Raw genomic sequence first — 13,989 nt, 5'->3', positions numbered from 1 at the left:
TTACCTTCATGAATATTCCATGAATTTGTGTATACCACTTCTGGGCCTTTTTATACTTTTATATATTTTTCTGGTGATGAGTTCCACTATGTAGATACTTACATTTTCTTTATATAGAACTGTTAAAAACTCTGACAATGCTGTACCACTTATTACAAAGCAAAAGACAGGTAAAACAATCTATCCACGGAGTATCCCAGTATCAGTCTTCATATGAACAGACCAGAGGAAATGATAGAAATCTGAAGGTATCAGCTGCATGCTAGATTTTAGTCAGGCTTTTAAGGATCTTTGAGAGAAATAAGCTTTTCCACTTGGCCTCAAGATTAATAGGCAGTGTAATAAGAACTGGTGCTTCAAAAGTCTGTGCTCCTTTGACACATAACACCCAAGCAGATTTTAAGGTGGTTTTTTTTTTTTTTCTTCCATTATAAGAGAAAGGAGAACCCTGAAAAATACCACACTCACCCCTAAAAAATCCCTAAACCAAGCCAAAACATATTTTAATGCAGATGTTTGTGATGAAGCAGCACTTCTAGTGTTGACTTCAGACTTCAGAATGGTGCCATGTTAACATGTCAGTCAATTTGCTTACATAGGGTGTGCCTTTGTTTTGGAAATCATCTTGCTAATAATTATTTTTTGGACAAAACTTTATCTCTTTTATCTTGAAATCTGTATCTGTCAGTTTCCTAGTTAAAGCCATCTGGGTTTTTATTCATAATACATGGTATACATTGCTTTATGATATTTAGAGGAAGAAGGATGATGTGAAATGATAATGTCAGTAATACAAGTGTGATAATTTACAGCTTTGAATTTTGATACTTTCTGAATAGAACTCATGCTTATTAGTAATTTATGAGTTATGAATGAAGTTGAACAACACAAGCTGCATATAGGTCTGGAAAGCATATGTGTATGGAAATTAATAATTGAATAAAGTAGCAGCATACTGTAACTTCAGCAGTATTAAAGAATAGAAATACATGGAGGGAATGGCATAGTCAGATGATTTTTTAAGTGCAAAACAAGTATGGTCTCTGAATTCTTGTCTTTTAATATGTATTTCATCTGCTACTTGTAGAGTCAAATAAAGCCATGATCCTGTTATTAAAAAGGGGTTTGTATATTGTTCCAGTATCCACTTATTAGCATTGCATAAGCATCAGTACAGTTTAGATCCAACTTCCACACAGTTCTCTGTGTGACCCAAAAGCTTCACATCTTCTTTTTGAATCTGTCTCAGCTGAGTGAGAGAACCACATCTATTACAGATTTGTTAGCTCAGAACTGTGAGTGTAATTGAGCAGAAGTCTTGAGAACTCAAACTTCTCAGGCTTTGTGTTGTCGCCTGATCTCAAGACTGCACCTCTGCTGCCTTCTTGTTGCTAGGAGATCAGCATATAAAAATATCTTTCTTGAAATGTTATATTTCAGAATCAAAATATTTCAAAGTCACAAAAATGCTTGTACTCAAGCCCAGATAAGATTTTAGATGGTAAGCCTGGAACTTAATTTCAGGTCACAGTCGCTGATGTTGATATAAATGTTTCTTAGGCAGACTTCAGTGTCTTATTTTCTAGCAATCAAAGATAATCTTCTGGGGTGCGATGAGCTGAGCTGTGCTAGAGAAGGTTTTTACTGTCAGAGCTGCCTTCTAAATTCAGTATTGTCATGAAATGTCACATAAACAGGTCACTCCCTCCAGAAATCTTGTCTGAAAGTACAATTTAAATGATTCTGGCAAAACCCCCAAAAGGTAAATGAGATTTGAAAACTCCCGTCATCCTACTCTTAAGTAACTTAGCAGGACTACTTAGCTAGTGAGTATCTCCTGTTGGCATGTAGGCTTTTTTTGGAAAGATGGCATAAATTTATTTCTCTGATGGCCTGAGTTGTCTTTACTTTTACAATTGACTGATTCTTTATGTACTTCATTTTAGAATTTATCTTCAATATTTACTATGAAAAAGAATCACAATAAACATTTTTATTTCCTGAGAGAATTCATTTCACTACACATGGAAGTTTACAAAGCCCTGACTCTTAGTTTCTTACCACTTTAAGTTTCTGGAAACTGAATGTTTAGTTGGTGTAAAGCTGGTGAAATTAAATGCACACTTTGACATACAGGTTTCAGTAACTGGTAATATTCTAAATATAATGGATGTAGTTGCATTTTCCTTTTATAAATGATGCAAAAGCAAGCTTTCTGTGTAACCCTGAACTGGCTTTCTTTACACCTTTCTGACCAACTGCAGGGAATGACAAGTACCAAGATTAGTTGTCACTGCCACTCTGCTGCTACAGAAAAGGAATTTATGAGAAGAGAAATTTCTTTTAATGCTGTTTTCACTCCTTGCCTCCCTTGCAAACACATTGCAGGAGAAAATTCTTATCTGAACTTGGAACTATTCCCTGAGTTTCTACACATTCCTGTGCTGTGCAAAACACTAGGGGATACCAATGTCTTTATTTGTCTGTCAAACCATTCATTCATTGCATGGCCTTGCAGCATAACACTGTGCTGGGACTGAGCTTTTAGTGGAGTTTCTGGTTGCTTTTTTTGTTGTTGTGGTGGAGGTGGCTTTTTTTTTTCAGGATAAAGTTACGTATGCTTTTAAAACTTTCAGTAGAAGTCATTTTAAGAGAAAACAGTGGAGTAACAGAAATTGATTGATCATGGATTTAATTGTATTTCTTTTAAATTCATCTTCTGACTACGGTATTCTGTGTTTATGTAATTTAGAAATCCATTCAGTGGAGTACTAGGAGCTCTAAGTGATGCTAAATCTTTTCAGTGTGAACACCAGAGGGATCTGTATTTGGTTTTAACATTCACAGTTTCAAAACAAATTTTCTTTTTGTCTTTCTGTGCATTGCCCAAAAACTTGTCAGAGAAAGGCTAAAATGACTTTTCCATAGCTGCTATCTGTGACCTAATGAGGAGAAGAGTAATGGGGAGGAACAGTGTTGCTAGCTCCTTAACCACCTTTTGAATGACCTTTTTGTTGGGGTCTTTCTTTGTTATTCATTGCATAAAAACTCTTCAGAACTAAAAGTGAGACATATTTTTCACTTTTTATATTTTTCGGTCTTTTTAAAGCAAGGGCATAATTTTGAATTAATTATTTGCTATTGAACAAGAGCTGGTGGTTTTCAGTTTTGATTTCAGGTTTTTTTTTCAGGTTTTTTAACTGATGGTGAATGAATGACTTTGTGGTGTTTTGTGACTGCCAAACTAATACAACTGCCATTCCTGTTCTCATCGAGTACTTCAGCTTTAGACCTCCTTCATGTAGCTCTTTCTACTATTTTATTTTGTGAAATAGCCTATTTAGTAGGTGACAGGAGGAGCCAAAGGTCTGTTTTACTGATATGCTTAGTGGAAAGCAGTGATAAGAAAGGACCTAGGAAGAGAAAAGCTGCAAATGTTGACTTTTTTCAGCTTTTGTGTAGATTTCCTGCAGTTTTGCTGTACATGAGTTATACATAAAGTGTTACTTCACTTTTATTACATATTTCACTGTAGACCTTGATGTTCAATATGAAATATAAGCTCGAGATTTGTTCAGTGTAGAGCATTTCATGAAGAAGGTCTTGTGCAAAAAGGCTAGTTGGTAAAATGAATTTTGGGATTTCTAGGGGAGCTCAAGAATGGAAATTAGCACTGATAATTTATAAAGAACTTTCATTGCTAAGGTTTTTAATAACTTCTTTAGTATTTATAGTTTTTGAAATAACTTTATGCGCTGTGAAATGTTCTTTATGACTGTTTCTTTTATCATCCCTGCTTTGTGACTGTTTTTCTAATAAGGAAGATAAATAAGGTCATTTTGAGTATTGATTTACTTAAAGGCATGCTAACCAAGTAGTTAAACACTGCTCTTTTCCATAAATGAAAGTAAAATATTCATCAAGTAATTAATAATATGCAGTTTCCCTAGCTGATATATAGATATGCCTGAGGCTTACATACAGCATACTCTAAATCATTATATGTTCCACTTAGGAACATAAAATTAAACCAAATGTAAATTTAGAAATACATAAGTGTTGTACGATATCTGAAGGGACTGTTATATTATGTTCAAGGTATTATTTTAAAAGCATGAAACCTGGATGCAATGTAATATCTCAGTAAATAGCTGAGCAGAGAATAGGTTTTCTACTTTAAAAGGAATAGGCAGCCTTTTCACAGAATCTTCCAAGATAATAATTGTAAGAATAATAAAAAAAGTGAAAAGACATTTTTCTGCACAGGTCTAATGAAGGCAGTTATATTTTAACAACCTAACAGACTTCCTACAATGCAATTATTTGAGGCAGAATTTATACCTTAATTAAAAATCTATGACTGGTTGTTATGTGGGTTTTGAGAACATCTGATAATATCTTGATAGATACCATATAACATCTACTTTCAGAGAGCCAGGAAAGTCCTAATTGTAAATTAATCTTGGAGATGGTGGGATGATATGGATTATTTACATTTCACCATTAGTAACTGTCAGGTTCAGTACTGAGAAACATTCTCATAGTATCCCAAGTGTATCCTAAATATGGGCTACATATAAGTTGGGAAAAGATTAGCAAGACTCAAAGATTTTGAGTTTACAAGGGGGAGGGATTTTTACAGATAGGTATTTCCATGGACTTCCTTAGTCTTGCTGACTATTTAACTCCTAATTTTAGAAACAATGTAAGTCTTCTTTCAACATCACTGTCTCCATTTCTTGTGTGTACTTTTGCTTTGGTTGGTGGTCTGGAGCAATTAAATATCAAAAGCCTGCCTTACTTGGAGAATTGTTTGTGGAAACCATTCATAAATGCAGTCAATTATGTGGAATTAATGCAAAAGTTAAGTGGATAATGTCATTCAGAATCCCCAGGAGCAGTTGTAACAAACATCAAAGGTAATTCAAGTGGACAAAAGGGGACACATTTCTGGCATTTTGGTGCTTGCAACACACAGACCTCTGCTGTTCATTGTGTCTAACAGTGTCATTAATACATCTTCAATTAATTATTCAGTCTTTCAGCCCACCTCCCAGTTCTCATAGCATATATAGTGTAAGAATTTGAGGATCCCTGTCCTGAGGTTAAGGTACAAATTACTTTCCTCTTCTGTACTCTCTGTAGATGATTGACATTGCTGCTTAGCTATGGGGGTTTCCCTTATGGGCAGAGGCACAGGGGTGGCTGTGGCAATCTGAATGACTTCAGAAGGCTGATGCTTGGCAATGTAAACTGGAAGGCATCAGTTTCCTCCCTGTCAGAAGGGATGGGGTGGTTGTCCCTGGATCTGAAAGGATACCCATGTAACTGGTTTCTACTTCATATCACTAAGAAATAGAGTACTCAACGCTGAAGCTTAAAATTGGAAAAAACGAGCTTGTTGTGGGCTCACTGATGTTTGATTGCTGGCAACAATTAGGTAATGTGCTTTAACATTTTTTATTTTTTGTTTCGTTTTCATAAAAACTCATAAGTGTCAGAAGTGGTCAGAGTGACAAAACAGAGATGTAACTATCTGCTTTGTGGTGCCAGTTGAATGTATCTATGGCAAACTAATAACTTCAGGAAAGCAAAATCATAACGTATGTACTCTTTACGTTTTCCTGCATGCTGTCAGGTTACCAGTTTTAATGTGAGAGTTCTGTGGTGCAGATACCAAGGCACTGGCAGTGCTTTGCAGTCCCAGTCTTCATCAAAGGTCTCGCCACTGGAAGAAATCCCAACGTGAGCCACTCCCGGGGCTTCTCAACCTGAGAGGTTGAATACTTCACAGTGTATTTTGAGGACAAAATGGGGAAATTGTGATGGAGGTTTTTCTTGAAGTGTCTGTTCCTTGTAGAACAGAGAATTGTCAAAAACGGAAAACGCAAATTCATCTTGGATGGAAGATAAGGTTAAATGAGTAGGCACCAATAATTGTTAATTGAGAAAATATATATTTAACAGCTCTTACAGCGGTGACAGGTAAGATCCCTTAATTACACCTATTTGCACTTTATTCATGGTACTATTTAGTGGGTAGGAAGTATTACCACTCATGAATCTAATCACTCCTCTTTAGGGTGACATTCAGGGCTCCATTTTTACTTTAAGAGCTACAAATAGGAGCTGATACTGCGTCCTGTGGGAGTTCTAGTCCTGTTCTGTTTATTAACCCAGGGCAGGATCCTGCTTCTCAGCTCATGGGAAGGCTCAGGGTGCTGAGTCCAACCTCTTTCTGCATAACCAGTGTGGTGGTGTTGGTGGCTTAGCAGAAAACAAGGAAAGACAAAAGGACGAGGGCAGAAACTTATTTTCCTAACCAGAAAAAAATGGCGCCCCTGCTCTGAGGGAGCCCTGAGGGCACCAATCAGGAGACGCTCCAGCCCCCCTGCAGGAGCAGGATTGGCTGAGCCATTCCACACCCACTGCCCCTTCTGGATAATCTGCCCAGCAACACAGAAGCTTCCAGAAGGGGTGGGGCGTGAGGTGTGGGGCGTGGGGTGTGAGGTGTGGGGTTTGAGGCTTGGGTTGTGGGGCGTGAGGTGTGAGGCATGTGGCATGAAGTGTGAGGCGTGGGGTGTGGGGCATGGGGTGTGAGGTGTGAGGGAGGGAACTGCTGCCAGCACTGGGCTGCCTCATGGCAACTCCATTGCGTTGCACGTTGGATGCAAAGCAAACTATATTTTCCCTAGGACAAGAGGCCGTGGTGGTCCTAGCACTGGAGGTTGCCCTAAGAATGTTTTGGTTTCTGACCATGTTTTATTTCCTGGTGGAAACTCAGTGTGGTGAAGTTCAAAGGAAGCAATGGCCTTCCACACACCCTACTCTTGGGTGGAAACCACTGGGTAGTTCACTGTTTCCAGAGGTCTGAAGTGAAGCCATGTGCTGTCATCTGCAACCAAGATGATGTTAAAAGTGGCTTCATGGTTGGGGAGTCTCCTGGCTGGGACCTTGCTGCTGGGTTCAAGAACGGTGAGTAGAAATGGACTGCAGAGGTCTGAGGTCTCTCTAATGGTTGTAGCATTATGGCTGCTGGAATGGGGACATTTCTCACCCGAGAAAGCAGTCTTTGGTTTTGTGTCCTGCATGACGTGCAGAGTGGTGACTTAAACACAAAGGTGTGCATGAGACCTGCAGTAAGCTGGGAACAGCATCTGTAATTGCATCTGTTGGCATTACCTCATCTTTCTAGTGATAGAAAGGAAAACAAACAAATTGTTTTTTTTTAAAAACAGAAAATAGGCAGATTTGACTCAGGCCTGTGACTCTTACTGGTTTGATGGATTTTGGATTAAACATTTGGTACGATATTTAAAATATAACTAGAGGTCTAATGAGTTTGTTCCCAGCGATTTACCAAGATCATATCTTGTATAATTGTTTTTTGTATCATGGATCTTCAGCTCTGTTTTCTCTAAACAGTCTAAACATAGGCTGAAATAACCACAAAATCAGAAGCAACAATTGCAGTATGAAAAAGGAAATGCTATTGGCTTTTTGGAGGTTGCTCATCTGCACATTCTTCCAGTCTTTTTGTTTTTTCTTTTAACGTTTATTAAATGTTTAATGATACTTAGGATACACACAGTGCTCCTCTACATGGTTATTTAACACTGAATAGTGTGTCCTGAAGATGTAGGAATGCAAAATGAAAAGCTTTGCATTATGTACTCATCAAATAATGAAATTTTTTTGCTGGACTGTAAGCAATTCGGTTATTTTGATTCTGAAATAAATTAAGTAAAGCTTATTGAGTCCAATCAGCCCTTGTTTCCAGGGGACTGTAGTTCAATTTCATTTTTAATTGGGTTGAACGTTGTGAATTTCTTTAGCAGTGGTAAGCAAGATCTGGCTGTAAAATATGCACTTAATTTGTATTAAAAGTTGCTAAAATCTAATGCAGGCAACTAGCAGTGTATCTGGCTTATGTTTAATTGTCCAAGTACCCTATTGTGAAAAATTCCATTTTTAAAAGCTGCTGATGTGTAACAAATTACTTTTCTTTGATAGAACTGTATAGAAGATGAGCAGTCAGCAAACAGGAAAAAGAATGGTACAAAACATGCAGTTCTTTATAAGCCTAATACCATATTCAGAACCATGACATTAAAAGCATTGCTGTGAATGAATTACAGAATTAAACTAAATTGCTTTTTGATTTGGAAATGGTCTGGGTAAAAGGTCTCGAGAGATTTTTCTCGATTGTCCATATGCTGGTTTCTGTGTTTCTGGTCAACCTAGTAGACAACAGGCTGAGTGGTAATTCAGTGTTGTACATGAATCTTTGGAAACTCCTGATCCAGTTTGAGTTCTGCCAATTTATGGTAGCTCTGGTTTATTGATCCCTTTATTCCCTTTGTTGGTCTGAGTTTCAGCTTTGCACCACAGAAGCTGCTGGGCTTTGGATGTGTTGACTCCTAGTGCTGATTGCCTGTCTTGCATTTTCTTTGCTCTCCATCAGAGTTTTCAGGTTTTGTCATGAGGCAGAGTATTTGATTTTGTATTGTTAATATGTATGTCACCATGTGTCACAAACAGTTTGTTTAATCCAGTGTAGTATGTTTTCCACCTTAAGAAACCTTTATGGGAATAGCCTGTCATTTATAAGTTCACCATTGTCTGCATTTCTAGTGTTTTTAAGTATTATGCAGCTTAATTCTTTCCCCAGTTGTTTTTTCAGCACAGCAATGGTGTTATTCTTTTGAAAAGGGCACTGTTTGAGCTGAATAGGAAAAAGGTATTTCTTGTCATAATCCCCATGTATTCAGCTATTTAACTGGCCATGTCCTCCATCTTCTTTACTGACTTAACGCAGCACCTTGAGGATTGATCAGCAAGAGCCAAAACTTCTTCAGATAGTGTTTTGCCACAGAATTCTTCTTTTGAAAACTGTCCCTAGATCTCTGAGGTGGGAAATGAAGAAGCATGATAAAACATGAAGTGCAGCACTATAAAATCCAGCAGAAGCCAAAATGGACCTTTACTACCTTACTTGTTAAAACTATGCAACTTGGAAGAGTTGTACATAAATGTAGACATAGGTGGACTTTTTTTCTGCCTGGAGCCTTTGTTTGTGGTACCATTGCATCTTCCAAGAACCCTGTTTTATAGTAGGTAATTGAGAGGACAGTGACATCTAATTTAACCTGCAATACTCAAGCAGCCTGTTACAGAAATAAAAATATGTCAGTCAGATCTTCTAATTCTTTAAATGGCACTTCCCCCTTGCTTGGTAATTTTATGTACTTCCAGTAAGTAGAATGAGGTGGGAGTTCCTTTCAGAGCATCATGATTTTAATTGGAACTTCAGTAGAGGGGAGTAATCAATAATGTGTATCCTGTTGAGCTAGTAAAACTGTGTCTCAGATTGATGAACCATGTCTTTTTTCACACTGCACTACCAATTGAGATAAAAACTGCTTGCTGTTTTTCTAGTCCTGCCCATTGAATTGGAGTGCAATGACAACAGGACATGGAGCCACAAATTTTTATGAAAATATTTGGTTTTAAGCATAAATATAATATACATAAAATAAATAATATACGTAATACAAACATACACGTATTTTTTCATCTATCTTTGAGATATTTTCTTCCCTCCTCTGAAACATTATTTATGTAGTGTGGGGTTTTTTTTATTTTATATTTATTCTTCTTAAGAATGAATTTTGTTTAAATACTTCATATGCTTCATATGACTTTGAATATAAAATTCTGCATTCATTTTTGTGTTCATTACCTAGAAGGTGCAGAGAAAAGGTGATGACAATTACATGCAGGCAATTAACATATTAACAGAAATATCAACTTTTTATTTTCCGAGTGTGATAGGTCCAGTTTTTTTTCTCTGTGTTAGCACCTCAATGGAATTGAAATAAAAATTACAATTGTTAATCTGGTTTAGGAAGACTTTTGGCCTGAAGTTATATGGAAGAGGTCATATGTTAGAATAATAATATGAATTTTACTGTACTATTTAGTAGCTGACCCTTGAAGGCCATTTTTATTTAATGAACTGTGATGCAGACAGTGTGTAAAATACATTTTTTGGTTATTTTGCGTGCAAATTTAAGGAGTGCAAACTGCCCTGTTAAGCTTAAAAAAATATTAAGCATTCTATAAGTGCCCTTAGATAAAGGTTATTTAATCTCTTTAATTAGGTTGCTTTTAATTTGCCACAGACTTATTTTCATATACTTATTTTTATTTGCTTTAATAAAAACAATGAGAATAGAGTTAAGAAAGAGGGTAAATGCTTCCTTAATTTACCACTTAAGGTTTCATTGCCTTTGCTATACCAAAGCCACCCTGCTCCAGAGCATCTCAGTTCTTTTTTTGTGACTGAAATTTCCAGGTTTTCATATGAATAAATTCAAAGGTTGGGAATATAATCTTCATGGCACTGACACCAGTCAGAAGCTCCCAGTGTATGGCACACTTGCTCTGATTCTGATTTACACAGGAGCCTTGTTCTGCCATGTTGTAGGTGATACAGTAGAAAGGCCCTCAAAAACTTGTGAGCAGTCTCAGAGGACAGACTGATGCCATCTATTAATGTAAGTACCTGTGTACAGGAGTGAGGATACAGCAAGAGATAACACTTTGAATAGTGTGAAATGCCTGCACCTGAGTGCATTCTGAAATGAGAGGTCTGGTTTGTAGAACTTTTGGTTTAAGACAGTGTGGTGTGCTAAAGGTCTTTCTGAAATGCAGACTTGTAAGTTCTGCTAGCATAGGACTGGAAAGGTGGTAGCTAGATGAAAGAGATAAATACTGTGTGCAGCTAGTTTATATTGTTTTTACTGATACATTTTAACCATTATGTAATGATTGCAAGCCATAAGGTTTATTTAACCTTTGAAAGCAGGATAAGATCTAATAAGAAAATGCTACTGGACATGTATTGTACCTAATATTCAGAAGTAAAATGTAACAAAAGGAAACCTATAGGAAATTGAAGAGATCTGGTTCATTTTAGTTCCAGCACTAGAGTTTCATTTATCACATGCTGAAAAACTCTCATTAATGTACATACAAATGGTGAAAAGCATTTGAAAGTTGCTGTATTTTAAAATAACTTTTCCAGACACTGTGTGTGCAACTTTTTTTGGAGTAAGGATAGAACCTTCCATGATTACAGTCAGTCATTATACAGAACTGTAAGCCTGTACCAAACTGTATTTTCTTACAAAGGGTTAAGGGTTAAGCTCTCCAGATTTTATTGGTGCCTTTTCACTGTGGTGAATTATCAGGATCTGCCTCTATTCCACTCAATATCCCATTTTCATTACACTTGCAGGAATACGGTGAGATGCTTCCTCCTGTGAAATAAGTCTTCTTTGCCAGCTAACTAGGGTTTCAATCATTCTGTGGCTCAAGACACATTAATGGACAAGCCCAGAAAGCAGACTAAAGAAGTCTTACAGGGGTGATATTTATCAGTAATGGTGCTGGCATTACACCTTATAAAGCACAGTGATTACAACTTCAGGGGAGGGATAAAGGGGAAAGGGAAGAGATGAAAACGGAGGCAGCAACACTTACTTATTGCTGGCATAGTTCTGATGTCACTGCTGGAAAGCTAAAAAGCAGTGATTACAGCTGAAATCTGAAGGCTGTTTTATGATTTCATATGTACAACGTAAGTCCTTACTAGAGACTGTAGCCATGGCAGCAGTGGTTCTGCACTTTGTGCATAACAACCATCTAGTTACCTTCTCTCAGTGAAACAGAGGTATTTAATAGTGAATTTTGTTCAGTACAAAGTTTTTACAACTGTTTTCCTAAAAAAAAACCAACAAACAAAAAACCCCACAACACTGCATCTGTGTTTCATGTTTCCTATCTTCTGTGCTATTAATTAAGACTGATTAAGACTGGAGATGAATAAAAAGTTACTGGATACAGAAAAGACAATTGTTACTTGAAATCCAGACTGCTCCATCATTTAGCTATGCTGTGTCTTGCTTCTCATGTAGTGTCCCCACTCCTTTTAATTTGCAATCAGGTTCTTGCTGGCTATCTAAGCATTAACATGAGTTAGAAACAGAATGATACAGCAATAAACTAACTTACCTTTTTTGGAAATTTTTTTACTCCTGCATTACATTTAGGTCTCTAATACATTTTTATCCTTCACATTTTTAAACATCTGTGCTAGTCACAGAAATTCTTGCTCTGCACATTCATATTCATCTGAATAAAGTTGCTCTCAGACACTATCCCTTTTCATCTAGGGATTGCTTGAATAAGATATGTAAGATTATAGAAGCTATTTACAGGTTCACTTGCATCTGTTTTTCTGAATTCAGACTATACTGTCAAAATCTTGGTGAATCACAATATCTATAGTCTGTTGTAATTTATGGTGCTTGGATGCTTTTGTCCTTGACTTTGGGAAAGTTTGCCTGATTTGCCACCCCAGGGCTGTAGTTTTTAGGAAAGGAAGTTCTACTCAGGATGTTTTACTGAGATTAAATTAAAAACTAAGGCATTTTCAAGTTGGCATTTATAACACCTGAAAATATGTTAGGGTTGTAAGTCTAGGGTGGGTAGAGTAAAAGGTGACTCTCCTTGTACGTTGCTGAATCATGGCCAGTGCCTCATTTGAGTATAATGTCCAAGACACCAGCTTCATCTGACTGTCACAATAAAAGATGAGAAGATGGAACAGTTCAATCTGTTTCCACAATGTGCAATATATAATTTAAAGAATTATTTTTTTATATTAATTAGGAAACATGACTTTTAAGTATTTGGGGCCAGGTGGTGGTGGTGGTGGGTATTTTGTCTTTTCAAATCATAGCTTCTGGTTTTATATTGCAAGCAGTTTAGAACTGCACCTGTATTTATTCAGGTTGTATTGAACATAGTATCAAGAGAGTCTGATCAGAGCCTGTTGCATGATATAGCCTCCATCTCAACTGTAATTAAAATAAATAATAATGTGTTCTGATCGGTTTTTTTTAATAGTCACCTGTGTTTTATTTCCTCAGCTTTCTCTTTTAGAAGATGCTGGGTTTGGTGGTGCTCTTCTTTACATTGATCCTTGTGACTTACCAAAGACTACAGATCTTGCTGATAAAGCTTTTATGGTTTCATTGAACAGTGGAGGAGATCCATCAACACCTGGTTATGCCAGTATTGGTAAGTACTATCCAAGGCATGTTCAGTTAATGGACATTTTAATTCTCTATACATTTTAAGTCTGAGAGTTAAAACACTGAACCAAATCCTTCCTGAAATAGAAACTCTGAGTAAGGGAACACTGTGTAAGGCAGCATGGCTCAAAGGATGGAATCCAGTCACAAAAGTGCTTTAAACTCTTGGCACAAAATCTGTACTCTAAATAATTTATTGTGTTGCTTTTTCTATTTGTGTGTTCACACACTGTAACAATATTCCTGCTTGCTTAATCTTACCCCATGAAAAAAGACTGTGAAGTTTCTGAGCAGCTCCCATGGGATCTGTCCCTAGCAGAAGAAGTGTTCCTCCCTTTATTCTGTCTTCCAATTTTATGGTGTTGGTAGAGGAAACTTCTGGTCAACAGGTGCAAATACAAAGCAATCAGCATGTTATATTTTAAAATATTTAATAAAAAGCAATGTTTATAGCTGGATAGACTTGTTTATCAATTATGCTTTTTAAGAACAATTTTCAAAATATGAAAAAAACCCGAACTTTTTTTTGCAAGTTAAAGGTTTTGTTTTTTTTTTAAAGCAATGGTAACAGTAAGTAAAAGCACCAGCGTGTTTGACTTGTGCTACTTACATCTCCATTCTGGCAGTTCAGTGAATGTGTGTTCTGCTTCTCTGCTGCCTTTTCAGCTTTACAACCTTTTTAGCTATCTAACTATTTGGAAATGTATTAAGCAGCAGTCTGTGAGTTTGTGACAAGGCTTCATCGAGAATATTTGGTCCAGTTACTAGCTCTGACATCTAAAGTCTGGCTTGAATTGGCACTAAATCAACTGAGATACTTCATGAC

General features: G+C 36.8%; 1 protein-coding gene across 1 annotated transcript in view; it reads left to right on the top strand.

Annotated features, from left to right (window-relative positions):
* The window catches only part of NAALADL2 (N-acetylated alpha-linked acidic dipeptidase like 2), a 189,653-nt gene that overhangs the window by 72,221 nt on the left and 103,443 nt on the right, over window positions 1–13,989 (top strand). The window contains exon 5 of the mRNA XM_008497711.2: window positions 12,999–13,149. Within this exon, the coding sequence (XP_008495933.2) occupies window positions 12,999–13,149 (151 nt within the window). The remainder of the gene's footprint in view (window positions 1–12,998; window positions 13,150–13,989) is intronic.

The sequence above is a fragment of the Calypte anna genome, chromosome 9 (genome assembly GCF_003957555.1).
Source record: "Calypte anna isolate BGI_N300 chromosome 9, bCalAnn1_v1.p, whole genome shotgun sequence".
In the NCBI taxonomy this organism is placed as follows: Eukaryota; Metazoa; Chordata; class Aves; order Apodiformes; family Trochilidae; genus Calypte; species Calypte anna.
Note: the sequence above shows the minus strand (reverse complement) of the source record. Positions and strands in the feature narration are given on the sequence as shown.